General features: G+C 45.3%; 1 protein-coding gene across 1 annotated transcript in view; it reads right to left on the bottom strand.

Moving 5' to 3' along the window:
- LOC311228210 (kinesin-like protein KIF13B) overlaps nt 1-16,551 on the bottom strand; it is a gene marked incomplete at its 5' end in the record, with an annotated part of 131,748 nt that overhangs the window by 12,999 nt on the left and 102,198 nt on the right. The window contains 1 exon segment of the mRNA XM_084314121.1: nt 9,428-9,503. Coding sequence (XP_084170247.1) covers nt 9,428-9,503 — 76 coding nt within the window.

Raw genomic sequence — 16,551 nt, 5'->3', positions numbered from 1 at the left:
GATTCGTGAACAACCAGAAGCAGCATCGTCACCAGAACCAGGAAGTAAAAAGGAGGGAAAAGGCACCAGAACCAGGAAGTAAAAAGGAGGGAAAAGGCACCAGAACCAGGAAGTAAAAAGGAGGGAAAAGGCACCAGAACCAGGAAGTAAAAAGGAGGGAAAAGGCACCAGAACCAGGAAGTAAAAAGGAGGGAAAAGGCACCAGAAGCAGGAGAAACAAACACTGCACTGACTAACCTTACTGTCATGCACTTGTCCTAATATACTAACCTACACTGTAGCACTCAACACTTTGATGAACATTGTTACTCAGCTGATAGGTGTGCCCTTCCTGATGACTTGTCGTACAGAACGTGCTTCTATGTACCACCTGCAAATACTCGTTCCATTTCATCTTTTAATTTATTAAAAAATGCGCTGTCTTCTTATTATGAGAGTACATGTACATGTTTATAATTTATAATGAATGACTAACGATTAACTAATGAATAACTTTGTATTTTTGTATTTTTTCAATTTAACAGTTAACCTTTATAATCACCTTTATAATCACTAAATTCACTCTAATCACTATATTCACTCTAAATATACTGCATACTATCATGACTTTTATGACATTCATGAATTAATGATCCATCCTATCCTTGCTTGACTTATGTTTTGTTGTTATGTTTTGTTTGTCCTTTGTATTTTGTCATCTCGTCTGTTGGTTTACTTGTTTTATTTGTTATTGCTTAGTTGATTTTGTTGTTGTAGATTCTGTTTCGTTCTCTAATTGTTGTGAAGGGCCAGATTAAACTGAGAATCTACCTTTATTGTTTGATATACTTTGTATATTATTTATATATATACACGGAATATCCCTTTACCTGCGTTCAAACCAGAGTAATATTCGCTCTCCTTATTGGACAGCGCCCCCAGGCGCCAGCGCACAGGCCCCCAACGGCAGGTTCAAAGACAAGTTCAGGCATGTCAGGACATGCCCGGAGTCAGCGTATTGATACCAGACAAAGACTGCGGTTTGGGACTAGATATTCACTTAAGTATAAATACAGCGCAAGGTGCGCACACCGTGCCTCGTTCAGTACCTTACCCCACCTTCACCACGAGTCAACGTGCAGTGAAGTGAGCAACCTTGTGTCTAACAGAGCATTGAGAACCACGTGCGAATAGAATATTAAAGTGTTTAATGCAGTAACGTCAAGTTCGACCTAATCTAATGTGAAGTAAATAGTCGTTCATTTATTGTATATCGTGCGGCCACAGTTCGTTCGTGTGTAGCATTACCCAGCGGTTCGTCGTGTCTTTAGCTAGTGTACTTAGCCAGGGTGTGTGGCCTAAATACGTCGCCCACACCCGAGGAGTCCTAGGCGGAGAACCGTTGGACATGTACACAGGAGAATCGGCGTCGGCGATTGCAGAACCATTACTGGTTGGATTATATTGATTTGGAACGTGGTACCCGGAGAAGAGCATCGCTGATTTCCACTATCGTTTGGGATTCAACCTCGTGAGGATTACAACTCGGGCTGGCCTCGTGGACGGAGGCTGGCTAGCTGTCATCAATGCTATCGAGCATTTGGATTACAATTATTGCTTTGCTGCTGATCAAGGGAGTTTACAAGGACCGACTCCTGTACCTGGAGTCTCTTTATTCCTCATTGAATCAGACGGAGTACCCGAACATTCCTCTACCCTCCAGGCCTTACACCCCCGGAGGGAACCCATTGTCTCCAGGCGGTACCAGTGTTGCCTTATATAGTTTCTACTATACGACAGGTGGTGTCAACTTAGACCCATCGTAGGATTCCTGCTATTCTTAGTGACTCATGCTATTGACTGACTTTACGTATATTCTTCGCCATACAAGCGCGACCCTAATTCTCATTCTGTAACCTAATGTTGCCTAATAATAATAATAAATTACCCTCAAATACTATTTCTTTGTCAATGCCGTGTTCTTGTGGGTGTTCACCATCTATATTTGATGTACTGTCTGGCCAGTAATTAAAGTACATAACTAGCAGTGGTTTAATCTATCACAATCTTTAATACAGTCAGGGTTTTGTAACCCCTCAGTTACAATTGGTCCTTCGAGCCGGAGGGTATCAGTGTAATATTTAATATAATATTAATATTGACATGGCCAGCGGTGAACACTCTCCAAGCGGCTCCCCTAAGCTAGAACGCCCGCAGCGCAAACGTCAGCTACCTCCATATCTGGAGGACTTCGCTTTCGTTCTACCCCCTAGCTTATCTAAACAGACGTTAAATACGGATAAATCGGATAGTTTAAGCATGTCCAATCCTATCGACTTGGCGACCCTGCCAGTAGAGACCCCAGTGGGTTCAAACGAAACTGACTTAGCTCACGGGGGGGACCAAGTGGGACATGACGTGACTATACCTCCAGACAGCGTCACCGGGATAGACCCCGGAGCGCTCCAGGATAAAGAAAGCGCTCCAGGGATAGAACCCGACACACAACCAAGAGAAGAGTACCGCGCCCAGGAGATAGACCTCGGAGCGCGCCAGGAGAACAGATCTCCAACAAGCCCTGTCAGCACCCGATCCCCTCCGTCAGTGTCATCCCCCAGCGAGGCGGACCAGAGACTGGCGCAAGCCTTGATCGCCATGCTGACAGCCTCAACCGAAAGAGACCGACTCCAGGGTGAGCACGACCGGCTTCAAGCAAAGACGCTTAGTGAGCGCGAACACTCTGCCACGGAAAGAGAGCGCCTCCACGCGCAACTCCAAGCGCAAGCCCTTAGTGAGCGCGAACACTCTGCAGCGGAACGAGAGCGCCTCCGGGCGCAACAATTAAGTGAGTGCGAACACTCTGCCGTGGAACGAGAGCGCCTCCAGGCTCAACAGATGAGCGAGCGCGAACAACGAGAGCGCCTCCAGGCGCAACAATTAAGCGAGCGCGAACACTCTGCAGCGGAACGAGAGTGCCTTCACGCGCAACTCCAAGCGCAAGCCCTTAGTGAGCGCGAACACTCTGCAACTGAACGAGAGCGCCTCCAGGCGCAACAAAGGAGTGAGGACGACCGCATAAGACTGGAGGAGAGGCGCCTTCAGACGGAAGAGAACATCGAACGAGACCGCGCCAATGCACAGCGCAACGCCACCAATGCACAGCGCGAAGCAGAGCGCGACGCCGCCAATGCGAAGCGCGAAGCAGAGCGCGACCGGCTGCAGGCGCAGATGATAGAACAATTGATCGCCAGGGCGACACCCCCTCTCTCCGCACGGAGCTCCCGGAGATCATCACGACAAGGGTCTAGGGCACCTTCCCCTACCCGACAAAGCTACCCGGGACCCGGCCAACAGGAGGAACCTGTCTACGTCTCCGAGCCCCCTCCCCGACCGGTCCATACGAGACCCAGCCAACGGGAAGAACCGGCCTACGTCGCCGAGAGACTAACTAGAAGACTCCAGGACCTAGAAGAGGAAGAGGAGGAATATCAAGCCCACCAGCACGAACATACTCTGGACCAGGAGGCCCAGTACAGCCCCGACTTCAGCCCAGAGTCACTGCACTACAAACCCCCGACCCAACTCACGGGTGAATTTGACGTACAGTCAGCACCGAGGAACAGCACCTGGGGACCCGGCCTCTGGTACCCACCAAGTACTAACCCACGACCACACGTACGGGGAGACTCGCCCAGGAGGCCTCTTCCCCTACGCTCACCAATGTACCAGCCATCCATGGCATCGTACCTAGGCACACCGACGTTCCCAGACTTTACGCGCGAGGACAGAGCACAGTACACGGAATTACGCATGTGTTTGGAGACTATGATGTCCGATGTCCCCGACGAGTCGTACAAATATGCCATCCTCCTCAAGCATCTCAAGGTGCCCAGAGCGCATAACATAGCGCTGGCATATTCCAACTCAAGCACCCCATACTCCGCGGCTCTGGTGGCCCTCGACCAGCGTTATGGACGCATATGGGATTACGTGATCCAAGAAATACGGGATATCGACCGTCTCCCCCCAGCCAAAGACAATAGAGCACTGGATGACCTCTCTATCAAGGTACAATCCCTCGTGGGGATGCTGGGGTCCCAAAAGGAGAAGGGGAGATATGAACTGTATGCAAATTCTAATGTGGAGCGAATACTGGAGAAGCTCCCTCCAGCCCGCCAAGAGCGTTTTCGGCGGCAGAGAGACCACCGTGACCCCAACGGCCCAGAGCCATCCCTCCTAGACCTGGCCGCTTTCCTCGCAAGGGAAGTTAGTAGCCTACGACTGGACACATTCGTGTGGAGTGGATCTAGCCCAAGAGATGGACCTCGGAGGTCCAACGATAACCGCCGGTCAGTGACAGTTATGCACCAGGCCGAGTCAGTGCCGCAGCACAAGAACCACAGCACCCCCCAGACCAAGGGGAAGTGGAGGATTGTATGCCAGTACTGTGAAAATGAACATTGGCTGTCTCAATGTGACACCTTCAAGAAGCTGACCGCTGACGAGGTGAGTCAGTGGATCAAAGCCAACCGCAGCTGCTTCCGCTGCGCGTGCAGCCATATGGCAGCTGAGTGCCGCCTAAAGAAAAGATGCAGCAAGTGCGACGGCGCCCACTTGGAGGTCCTACACGACAGCAACAAGAAGAAACCCGTACCCCCAAGCAGCTCGAGAGTGAACGTCATGTACATAGACCCTGCGAAGAGCGGGAGCTCCCGAGTGCTCTTGAAGGTGGTCCGAGTGCTCTTAAGCTACGAGGACAAGGTCATGGACACTTACGCCGTCCTAGACGATGGGTCAGAAAAGACTCTCCTCCTCGCATCCGCCGCAGCCCGGCTGGGTCTGCGGGGGAGCGAAGAAACAATGACAATCCGTACCATTAGAAGAGACCTGAAGACCATAAAGGGTGAAAATGTCTTCTTCACGATAGCAGCGGTCGGGCAGCCCGAGAAGCAGTATAGCATCACTAACGCCTTCACCAGCCACGACATAGGCCTGTCACAGTACACCTACCCCATCCCAAAGCTGATGGAGAAATACGTGCACCTACGTCAACTACCTATACCGCTCATCGACGACGCCACCCCGACCCTGCTCATAGGATCCGACCACGCACACCTCATCGTCCCAACGGACCGGGTCCACATCCAGCCCAGAGGCTGTCCAGCAGCGGTCGAGACCCGCCTGGGTTGGACACTACAAGGCCCCCTCTCCGGGTCTTCCAACCGACCGACAGCCACTCGCTGTCTCTACACGAGGATAAACGAAGAAGACACCACCCTCTTGCAGCACGTCGAGAGGCTATGGACATTAGACGCGATGCCCTTTAAGAATGAAAAGAAACTTGTTCGCTCAAAGGAAGACACTTATGCCATAGCCCTCCTCGAGCAGAAGACAAAGAGAGTCGAGGTCAACGGAGTGATGAGATACGCAACTCCACTCCTGAGGCGAGAGGGTATGCCCACCCTCCACGCCTCAAGAGAAGCGACAGAGCGATATCTACTGAACACTGAGCGGCGTCTAGCCAAAGACCCCACTCAAGCCACTGTGTACCGCGCTGAGATCGACAAGCTGATCACAGCGGGACACATAAAGAAAATTGACATTCAAGAGGCCGACCAGACGATTGAATCCTGGTACGTGCCCCACCACAAGGTCCACCACAACGGCAAGGATCGCATTGTATTCAACTGCAGCTACCAAATCGGACTACAGAATCTGAATAAAGAACTCTTGCCCGGCCCGACACTCGGCCCCTCTCTCCTCGGCGTACTACTACGTTTCCGCCAAGACAAGGTGGCCATCAGCGGCGACATCAAAGGGATGTTCCTGCAGGTGCGACTAGTGGAGGAGGACAAGCCCCTGCTGCGGTTCCTATGGAGAGAGAGGATCAACGATGAGCAACCATCCATCTACCAATGGGAGGTTCTCCCCTTCGGCACCACATGCAGCCCATGCTGTGCTACGTTCGCACTGCAAAAACATGTGACAGAAGACCCTGAAGCTGACGAGGAGGTCAGACAAAGTGTAGAGAGGAGTTTCTACATGGACAACTGTCTGCAAAGCGTCTCGACGCCAGAAGAAGCCGAAGCCCTCCTGCTCAAGCTCCGCGCCTCACTGATCAAAGGCGGCTTTGATCTCCGGCAGTGGGCCAGCAGTGACCCTCAAGTACTTCGCAGCCTCTCCCCAGAGACAAAGGCAGCAAGCAGCGAGACCTGGATGGCGACCACCCCAGGTGAAGCACAGGAAATGATATTGGGCCTAGTCTGGCGCTTCAAAACATACTCGCTCCATTACAAATACACACCCCTGACCACGGAGCAGGGAAGGTCGACCCCTCTACCGACCACCAGACGGAGCGTATACAGAACACTCGCAAGTCAATACGACCCGCTGGGGTGTATCCTACCTTACACCACTCGGGCGAAAATGATTGTACGAGAGCTGTGGGACAAGGAACAGGGCTGGGACGACCCCATACCCGACCACCTAGCTTCCACCTGGAGAGAGTGGGAGAGAGAGCTCAGCTCGCTCCAAAATGTAAACATACGCCGAAGCTACTTCCCACCCACAGTGCGGCTGGAGACGTGCCAGATGGACCTGCACGTCTTCAGTGACGCCTCGGAAGTGGCCTACGGCTCGGTGGCCTACTTGCGGGCCCGAGAGGAGGGAGGAGAAATACACACAGCCTTCATCCTGGCTCGCTCAAGGATAGCCCCCCGCAAGCAACAATCGATCCCGCGTCTAGAGCTCTGCCCGGCTCTGGTAGGCGCGCAACTCGCCACGTTAATCCAACGTGAACTCACCATCCCGGTGCAAAGAACAATCTTGTGGTCAGACTCCATGACCGTACTCACATGGATCCAGTCCGATTCTTGTAGATACAAGGTCTTCGTGGGAGTCAGAATCACAGAGATTCAAGACCTGGTAGGATCAGCGTGCTGGAGGTACGTGGACACGAAACAGAACCCAGCCGATGTCATCACACGGGGGATGTCCCTAGATGACCTCACACGTCACAATATCTACAGCGACGGTCCTGAGTTCCTCAAGCTCCCGGAGGAAGAGTGGCCTACCCCCACCCCTCGGGAGGCTAGTCAAGAGGAGGCAGAGATCAAGAAATCTATGTTCTGTGGGTTGACGCACACCCCAGCCCCCACTGACCCTAACATAGACGACTGCCTCACATTTGAGAGTGCGCAGCTGTTCCTGTGGCACCACCCTGAGGTTCCCCCCACTACCGACATTGACGCATCGAACTACGCAGAGGCAGAACTCCTTCTGCTACAGCGAGCCCAAAGAGACTCGTTCCCCGACGAGCTAGACTGCCTGCAGGGAACAAAGCCAATCCCGTCAGACAGCAGACTGCTCAACTTGGCCCCCGAGCGCGACACCCATGGCCTCATCAGGGTGGGTGGTCGTCTGAGACGGGCCCCGGACTTAACGGATGACGTCAAGTTTCCTATAGTCCTCAACAGCCGACACAAGGTCACTGAGCTCATCATAAAGAAATACGACAAGGATGTGCACCACGCTGGGGCAGAGAGTCTTCGCTGAGATCCGACGTCGCTATTGGATACTGCAAGGAAGAGAAGCAGTACGACGCTTCCAGCGGACCTGTCTAGACTGTCGCAAGTGGCGAGCACAGCCCAGTATACCCAGGATGGCCGACCTGCCTCACTGTCACACCCGACCCGTGGCGAGGCTGATAGAGTTGCCGAGGCTCCCTGACTCCCCTGATGACGATCATGACCCACTGACTTTGTAGATTGCCCTACTCCCCACAACAGACATTGAGCAGTTGACTGGACTATTAATCTGTCTCCTTTAACTAATTAGGTGCGGACTAATTAGGAGGCGGCTGTTGTGAAGGGCCAGATTAAACTGAGAATCTACCTTTATTGTTTGATATACTTTGTATATTATTTATATATATATACACGGAATATCCCTTTACCTGCGTTCAAACCAGAGTAATATTCGCTCTCCTTATTGGACAGAGCCCCCAGGCGCCAGCGCGCAGGCCCCCAACGGCAGGTTCAAAGACAAGTTCAGGCATGTCAGGACATGCCCGGAGTCAGCGTATTGATACCAGACAAAGACTGCGGTTTGGGACTAGATATTCACTTAAGTATAAATACAGCGCAAGGTGCGCACACCGTGCCTCGTTCAGTACCTTACCCCACCTTCACCACGAGTCAACGTGCAGTGAAGTGAGCAACCTTGCGTCTAACAGAGCATTGAGAACCACGTGCGAATAGAATATTAACGTGTCAGAGTTTAATGCAGTAACGTCGAGTTCGACCTAATCTAATGTGAAGTAAATAGTCGTTCATTTATTGTATATCGTGCGGCCACAGTTCGTTCGTGTGTAGCATTACCCAGCGGTTCGTCGTGTCTTTAGCTAGTGTACTTAGCCAGGGTGTGTGGCCTAAATACGTCGCCCACACCCGAGGAGTCCTAGGCGGAGAACCGTTGGACATGTACACAGGAGAATCGGCGTCGGCGATTGCAGAACCATTACTGGTTGGATTATATTGATTTGGAACTTGGTACCCGGAGAAGAGCATCGTTGATTTCCACTATCGTTTGGGATTCAACCTCGTGAGGATTACAACTCGGGCTGGCCTCGTGGACGGAGGCTGGCTAGCTGTCATCAATGCTATCGAGCATTTGGATTACAATTATTGCTTTGCTGCTGATCAAGGGAGTTTACAAGGACCGACTCCTGTACCTGGAGTCTCTTTATTCCTCATTGAATCAGACGGAGTACCCGAACATTCCTCTACCCTCCAGGCCTTACACCCCCGGAGGGAACCCATTGTCTCCAGGCGGTACCAGTGTTGCCTTATATAGTTGCTACTATACGACAGGTGGTGTCAACTTAGACCTATCGTAGGATTCCTGCTATTCTTAGTGACTCATGCTATTGACTGACTTTACGTATATTCTTCGCCATACAAGCGCGACCCTAATTCTCATTCTGTAACCTAATGTTGCCTAATAATAATAAATTACCCTCAAATACTATTTCTTTGTCAATGCCGTGTTCTTGTGGGTGTTCACCATCTATATTTGATGTACTGTCTGGCCAGTAATTAAAGTACATAACTAGCAGTGGTTTAATCTATCACAATCTTTAATACAGTCAGGGTTTTGTAACCCCTCAGTTACACTAATGTTTTCGTTTCTTTCTTTAAAAAAAAAAGTGCATACATTGTATTGTGTCTCGAAAACGTCATGCATGTGCCAGAAAATGCAGAAGATCAAGTCACTTTGCTTTGATTAATCGGTTAATCACGGCCGATGTTACTGGGGGAAATTCTCAGACACAATACCTTTTATTTCAGCCTGATATCAGACCGATATCCGATACTACTAGTATCAGTATTGGTACATGGCTAACGGTGAGGTTAAGGCGCGTGGGTGTTGTAATCCGTGCTGGTGGTACCTGTGTCAGTGTTGAGGTTCTGGGACACTGCAGTGGGCATCGTGCGTCTGGACAGGTCCTGGTGGCTCTCCCAGCCCTGAGGACAGGAAGACGGGCAGAATAGATAGGAGAGAGACTCGATTAATCCTGATGTCCAAATACTAGCGGTGTAACAATAACAATACAGAATCAAACATTCAGATTTTCTTTATTTTTTTTTTCATCAGAATTTTCAGCTCAGCTGATAGTTCAGCCAAATTTCCCTCGGGATGAATAAAGTATTTATATTTTAAACTGTATATCAATCATTCTCCCTCTCGTTCACTTCCCTAGGTCTTGTTTTTTTCTCTCTCAGTTTAACTGGTGGTATAACTACTGCTGTTAGCATCATGTTTAACTGGTGGTATAACTACTGCTGTTAGCATCATGTTTAACTGGTGGTATAACTACTGCTGTTAGCATCATGTTTAACTGGTGATATAACTACTGCTGTTAGCATCATGTTTAACTGGTGGTATAACTACTGCTGTTAGCATCATGTTTAACTGGTGGTATAACTACTGCTGTTAGCATCATGTTTAACTGGTGGTATAACTACTGCTGTTAGCATCATGTTTAACTGGTATAACTACTGCTGTTAGCATCATGTTTAACTGGTGGTATAACTACTGCTGTTAGCATCATGTTTAACTGGTATAACTACTGCTGTTAGCATCATGTTTAACTGGTGGTATAACTACTGCTGTTAGCATCATGTTTAACTGGTGGTATAACTACTGCTATTAGCATCATGTTTAACTGCTGGTATAACTACTGCTGTTAGCATCATGTTTAACTGGTATAACTACTGCTGTTAGCATCATGTTTAACTGGTGGTATAACTACTGCTGTTAGCATCATGTTTAACTGGTGGTATAACTACTGCTGTTAGCATCATGTTTAACTGGTGGTATAACTACTGCTGTTAGCATCATGTTTAACTGGTATAACTACTGCTGTTAGCATCATGTTTAACTGGTGGTATAACTACTGCTGTTAGCATCATGTTTAACTGGTATAACTACTGCTGTTAGCATCATGTTTAACTGCTGGTATAACTACTGATGTTAGCATCATGTTTAACTGGTGGTATAACTACTGCTGTTAGCATCATGTTTAACTGGTGGTATAACTACTGCTGTTAGCATCATGTTTAACTGGTGGTATAACTACTGCTGTTAGCATCATGTTTAACTGGTGGTATAACTACTGCTGTTAGCATCATGTTTAACTGGTGGTATAACTACTGCTGTTAGCATCATGTTTAACTGGTGGTATAACTACTGCTGTTAGCATCATGTTTAACTGGTATAACTACTGCTGTTAGCATCATGTTTAACTGGTGGTATAACTACTGCTGTTAGCATCATGTTTAACTGGTGTAACTACTGCTGTTAGCATCATGTTTAACTGGTGGTGTAACTACTGCTGTTAGCATCATGTTTAACTGGTATAACTACTGCTGTTAGCATAATGTTTAACTGGTGGTATAACTACTGCTGTTAGCATCATGTTTAACTGGTATAACTACTGCTGTTAGCATCATGTTTAACTGGTGGTATAACTACTGCTGTTAGCATCATGTTTAACTGGTGGTATAACTACTGCTGTTAGCATCATGTTTAACTGGTGGTATAACTACTGCTGTTAACATCATGTTTAACTGGTGGTATAACTACTGCTGTTAGCATCATGTTTAACTGGTGGTATAACTACTGCTGTTAGCATCATGTTTAACTGGTGGTATAACTACTGCTGTTAGCATCATGTTTAACTGGTGGTATAACTACTGCTGTTAGCATCATGTTTAACTGGTGGTATAACTACTGCTGTTAGCATCATGTTTAACTGGTGATATAACTACTGCTGTTAGCATCATGTTTAACTGGTGGTATAACTACTGCTGTTAGCATCATGTTTAACTGGTGGTATAACTACTGCTGTTAGCATCATGTTTAACTGGTGGTATAACTACTGCTGTTAGCATCATGTTTAACTGGTATAACTACTGCTGTTAGCATCATGTTTAACTGGTGGTATAACTACTGCTGTTAGCATCATGTTTAACTGGTATAACTACTGCTGTTAGCATCATGTTTAACTGGTGGTATAACTACTGCTGTTAGCATCATGTTTAACTGGTGGTATAACTACTGCTATTAGCATCATGTTTAACTGCTGGTATAACTACTGCTGTTAGCATCATGTTTAACTGGTATAACTACTGCTGTTAGCATCATGTTTAACTGGTGGTATAACTACTGCTGTTAGCATCATGTTTAACTGGTGGTATAACTACTGCTGTTAGCATCATGTTTAACTGGTATAACTACTGCTGTTAGCATCATGTTTAACTGCTGGTATAACTACTGATGTTAGCATCATGTTTAACTGGTGGTATAACTACTGCTGTTAGCATCATGTTTAACTGGTGGTATAACTACTGCTGTTAGCATCATGTTTAACTGGTGGTATAACTACTGCTGTTAGCATCATGTTTAACTGGTGGTATAACTACTGCTGTTAGCATCATGTTTAACTGGTGGTATAACTACTGCTGTTAGCATCATGTTTAACTGGTGGTATAACTACTGCTGTTAGCATCATGTTTAACTGGTATAACTACTGCTGTTAGCATCATGTTTAACTGGTGGTATAACTACTGCTGTTAGCATCATGTTTAACTGGTGTAACTACTGCTGTTAGCATCATGTTTAACTGGTGGTGTAACTACTGCGGTTAGCATCATGTTTAACTGGTATAACTACTGCTGTTAGCATAATGTTTAACTGGTGGTATAACTACTGCTGTTAGCATCATGTTTAACTGGTATAACTACTGCTGTTAGCATCATGTTTAACTGGTGGTATAACTACTGCTGTTAGCATCATGTTTAACTGGTGGTATAACTACTGCTGTTAGCATCATGTTTAACTGGTGGTATAACTACTGCTGTTAACATCATGTTTAACTGGTGGTATAACTACTGCTGTTAGCATCATGTTTAACTGGTGGTATAACTACTGCTGTTAGCATCATGTTTAACTGGTGGTATAACTACTGCTGTTAGCATCATGTTTAACTGGTGGTATAACTACTGCTGTTAGCATCATGTTTAACTGCTGGTATAACTACTGCTGTTAGCATCATGTTTAACTGGTATAACTACTGCTGTTAGCATCATGTTTAACTGCTGGTGTAACTACTGCTGTTAGCATCATGTTTAACTGGTGGTATAACTACTGCTGTTAGCATCATGTTTAACTGGTGGTATAACTACTGCTGTTAGCATCATGTTTAACTGGCATAACTACTGCTGTTAGCATCATGTTTAACTGCTGGTATAACTACTGCTGTTAGCATCATGTTTAACTGGCATAACTACTGCTGTTAGCATCATGTTTAACTGCTGGTATAACTACTGCTATTAGCATCATGTTTAACTGGTGGTGTAACTACTGCTGTTAGCATCATGTTTAACTGGTGGTATAACTACTGCTGTTCGCATCATGTTTAACTGCTGGTGTAACTACTGCTGTTAGCATCATGTTTAACTGGTGGTATAACAACTGCTGTTAACATCATGTTTAACTGGTGGTATAACTACTGCTGTTAGCATCATGTTTAACTGGTGGTATAACTACTGCTGTTAGCATCATGTTTAACTGGTGGTATAACTACTGCTGTTAGCATCATGTTTAACTGGTGGTATAACTACTGCTGTTAGCATCATGTTTAACTGCTGGTATAACTACTGCTGTTGGCATCATGTTTAACTGGTATAACTACTGCTGTTAGCATCATGTTTAACTGGTGGTATAACTACTGCTGTTAGCATCATGTTTAACTGGTGGTATAACTACTGCTGTTAGCATCATGTTTAACTGGCATAACTACTGCTGTTAGCATCATGTTTAACTGCTGGTATAACTACTGCTGTTAGCATCATGTTTAACTGGCATAACTACTGCTGTTAGCATCATGTTTAACTGCTGGTATAACTACTGCTATTAGCATCATGTTTAACTGGTGGTGTAACTACTGCTGTTAGCATCATGTTTAACTGGTGGTATAACTACTGCTGTTAGCATCATGTTTAACTGCTGGTGTAACTACTGCTGTTAGCATCATGTTTAACTGGTGGTATAACTACTGCTGTTAGCATCATGTTTAACTGGTATAACTACTGCTGTTAGCATCATGTTTAACTGGTATAACTACTGCTGTTAGCATCATGTTTAACTGGTATAACTACTGCTGTTAGCATCATGTTTAACTGGTGGTATAACTACTGCTGTTAACATCATGTTTAACTGGTATAACTACTGCTGTTAGCATCATGTTTAACTGGTATAACTACTGCTGTTAGCATCATGTTTAACTGCTGGTATAACTACTGCTGTTAGCATCATGTTTAACTGGTATAACTACTGCTGTTAGCATCATGTTTAACTGGTATAACTACTGCTGTTAGCATCATGTTTAACTGCTGGTATAACTAATGCTGTTAGCATCATGTTTAACTGGTGGTATAACTACTGCTGTTAGCATCATGTTTAACTGGTGGTATAACTACTGCTGTTAGCATCATGTTTAACTGCTGGTATAACTACTGCTGTTAGCATCATGTTTAACTGCTGGTATAACTACTGCTGTTAGCATCATGTTTAACTGCTGGTATAACTACTGCTGTTAGCATCATGTTTAACTGCTGGTATAACTACTGCTGTTAGCATCATGTTTAACTGGTATAACTACTGCTGTTAGCATCATGTTTAACTGCTGGTGTAACTACTGCTGTTAGCATCATGTTTAACTGGTGGTATAACTACTGCTGTTAGCATCATGTTTAACTGGTGGTATAACTACTGCTGTTAGCATCATGTTTAACTGGCATAACTACTGCTGTTAGCATCATGTTTAACTGCTGGTATAACTACTGCTGTTAGCATCATGTTTAACTGGCATAACTACTGCTGTTAGCATCATGTTTAACTGCTGGTATAACTACTGCTATTAGCATCATGTTTAACTGGTGGTATAACTACTGCTGTTAGCATCATGTTTAACTGGTGGTATAACTACTGCTGTTAGCATCATGTTTAACTGGTGGTATAACTACTGCTGTTAGCATCATGTTTAACTGGTGATATAACTACTGCTGTTAGCATCATGTTTAACTGGTGGTATAACTACTGCTGTTAGCATCATGTTTAACTGGTGGTATAACTACTGCTGTTAGCATCATGTTTAACTGGTGGTATAACTACTGCTGTTAGCATCATGTTTAACTGGTATAACTACTGCTGTTAGCATCATGTTTAACTGGTGGTATAACTACTGCTGTTAGCATCATGTTTAACTGGTATAACTACTGCTGTTAGCATCATGTTTAACTGGTGGTATAACTACTGCTGTTAGCATCATGTTTAACTGGTGGTATAACTACTGCTATTAGCATCATGTTTAACTGGCATAACTACTGCTGTTAGCATCATGTTTAACTGGTATAACTACTGCTGTTAGCATCATGTTTAACTGGTGGTATAACTACTGCTGTTAGCATCATGTTTAACTGGTGGTATAACTACTGCTGTTAGCATCATGTTTAACTGGTGGTATAACTACTGCTGTTAGCATCATGTTTAACTGGTATAACTACTGCTGTTAGCATCATGTTTAACTGGTGGTATAACTACTGCTGTTAGCATCATGTTTAACTGGTATAACTACTGCTGTTAGCATCATGTTTAACTGCTGGTATAACTACTGATGTTAGCATCATGTTTAACTGGTGGTATAACTACTGCTGTTAGCATCATGTTTAACTGGTGGTATAACTACTGCTGTTAGCATCATGTTTAACTGGTGGTATAACTACTGCTGTTAGCATCATGTTTAACTGGTGGTATAACTACTGCTGTTAGCATCATGTTTAACTGGTGGTATAACTACTGCTGTTAGCATCATGTTTAACTGGTGGTATAACTACTGCTGTTAGCATCATGTTTAACTGGTATAACTACTGCTGTTAGCATCATGTTTAACTGGTGGTATAACTACTGCTGTTAGCATCATGTTTAACTGGTGTAACTACTGCTGTTAGCATCATGTTTAACTGGTGGTGTAACTACTGCTGTTAGCATCATGTTTAACTGGTATAACTACTGCTGTTAGCATAATGTTTAACTGGTGGTATAACTACTGCTGTTAGCATCATGTTTAACTGGTATAACTACTGCTGTTAGCATCATGTTTAACTGGTGGTATAACTACTGCTGTTAGCATCATGTTTAACTGGTGGTATAACTACTGCTGTTAGCATCATGTTTAACTGGTGGTATAACTACTGCTGTTAACATCATGTTTAACTGGTGGTATAACTACTGCTGTTAGCATCATGTTTAACTGGTGGTATAACTACTGCTGTTAGCATCATGTTTAACTGGTGGTATAACTACTGCTGTTAGCATCATGTTTAACTGGTGGTATAACTACTGCTGTTAGCATCATGTTTAACTGGTGGTATAACTACTGCTGTTAGCATCATGTTTAACTGGTGATATAACTACTGCTGTTAGCATCATGTTTAACTGGTGGTATAACTACTGCTGTTAGCATCATGTTTAACTGGTGGTATAACTACTGCTGTTAGCATCATGTTTAACTGGTGGTATAACTACTGCTGTTAGCATCATGTTTAACTGGTATAACTACTGCTGTTAGCATCATGTTTAACTGGTGGTATAACTACTGCTGTTAGCATCATGTTTAACTGGTATAACTACTGCTGTTAGCATCATGTTTAACTGGTGGTATAACTACTGCTGTTAGCATCATGTTTAACTGGTGGTATAACTACTGCTATTAGCATCATGTTTAACTGCTGGTATAACTACTGCTGTTAGCATCATGTTTAACTGGTATAACTACTGCTGTTAGCATCATGTTTAACTGGTGGTATAACTACTGCTGTTAGCATCATGTTTAACTGGTGGTATAACTACTGCTGTTAGCATCATGTTTAACTGGTATAACTACTGCTGTTAGCATCATGTTTAACTGCTGGTATAACTACTGATGTTAGCATCATGTTTAACTGGTGG

The sequence above is a fragment of the Notolepis coatsorum genome, assembly GCF_963971535.1.
Source record: "Notolepis coatsorum genome assembly, chromosome: 5".
In the NCBI taxonomy this organism is placed as follows: domain Eukaryota; kingdom Metazoa; phylum Chordata; class Actinopteri; order Aulopiformes; family Paralepididae; genus Notolepis; species Notolepis coatsorum.
The sequence above is the reverse complement of the archived record's forward strand: the minus strand, read 5'-3'. Positions and strand labels throughout refer to the sequence as shown.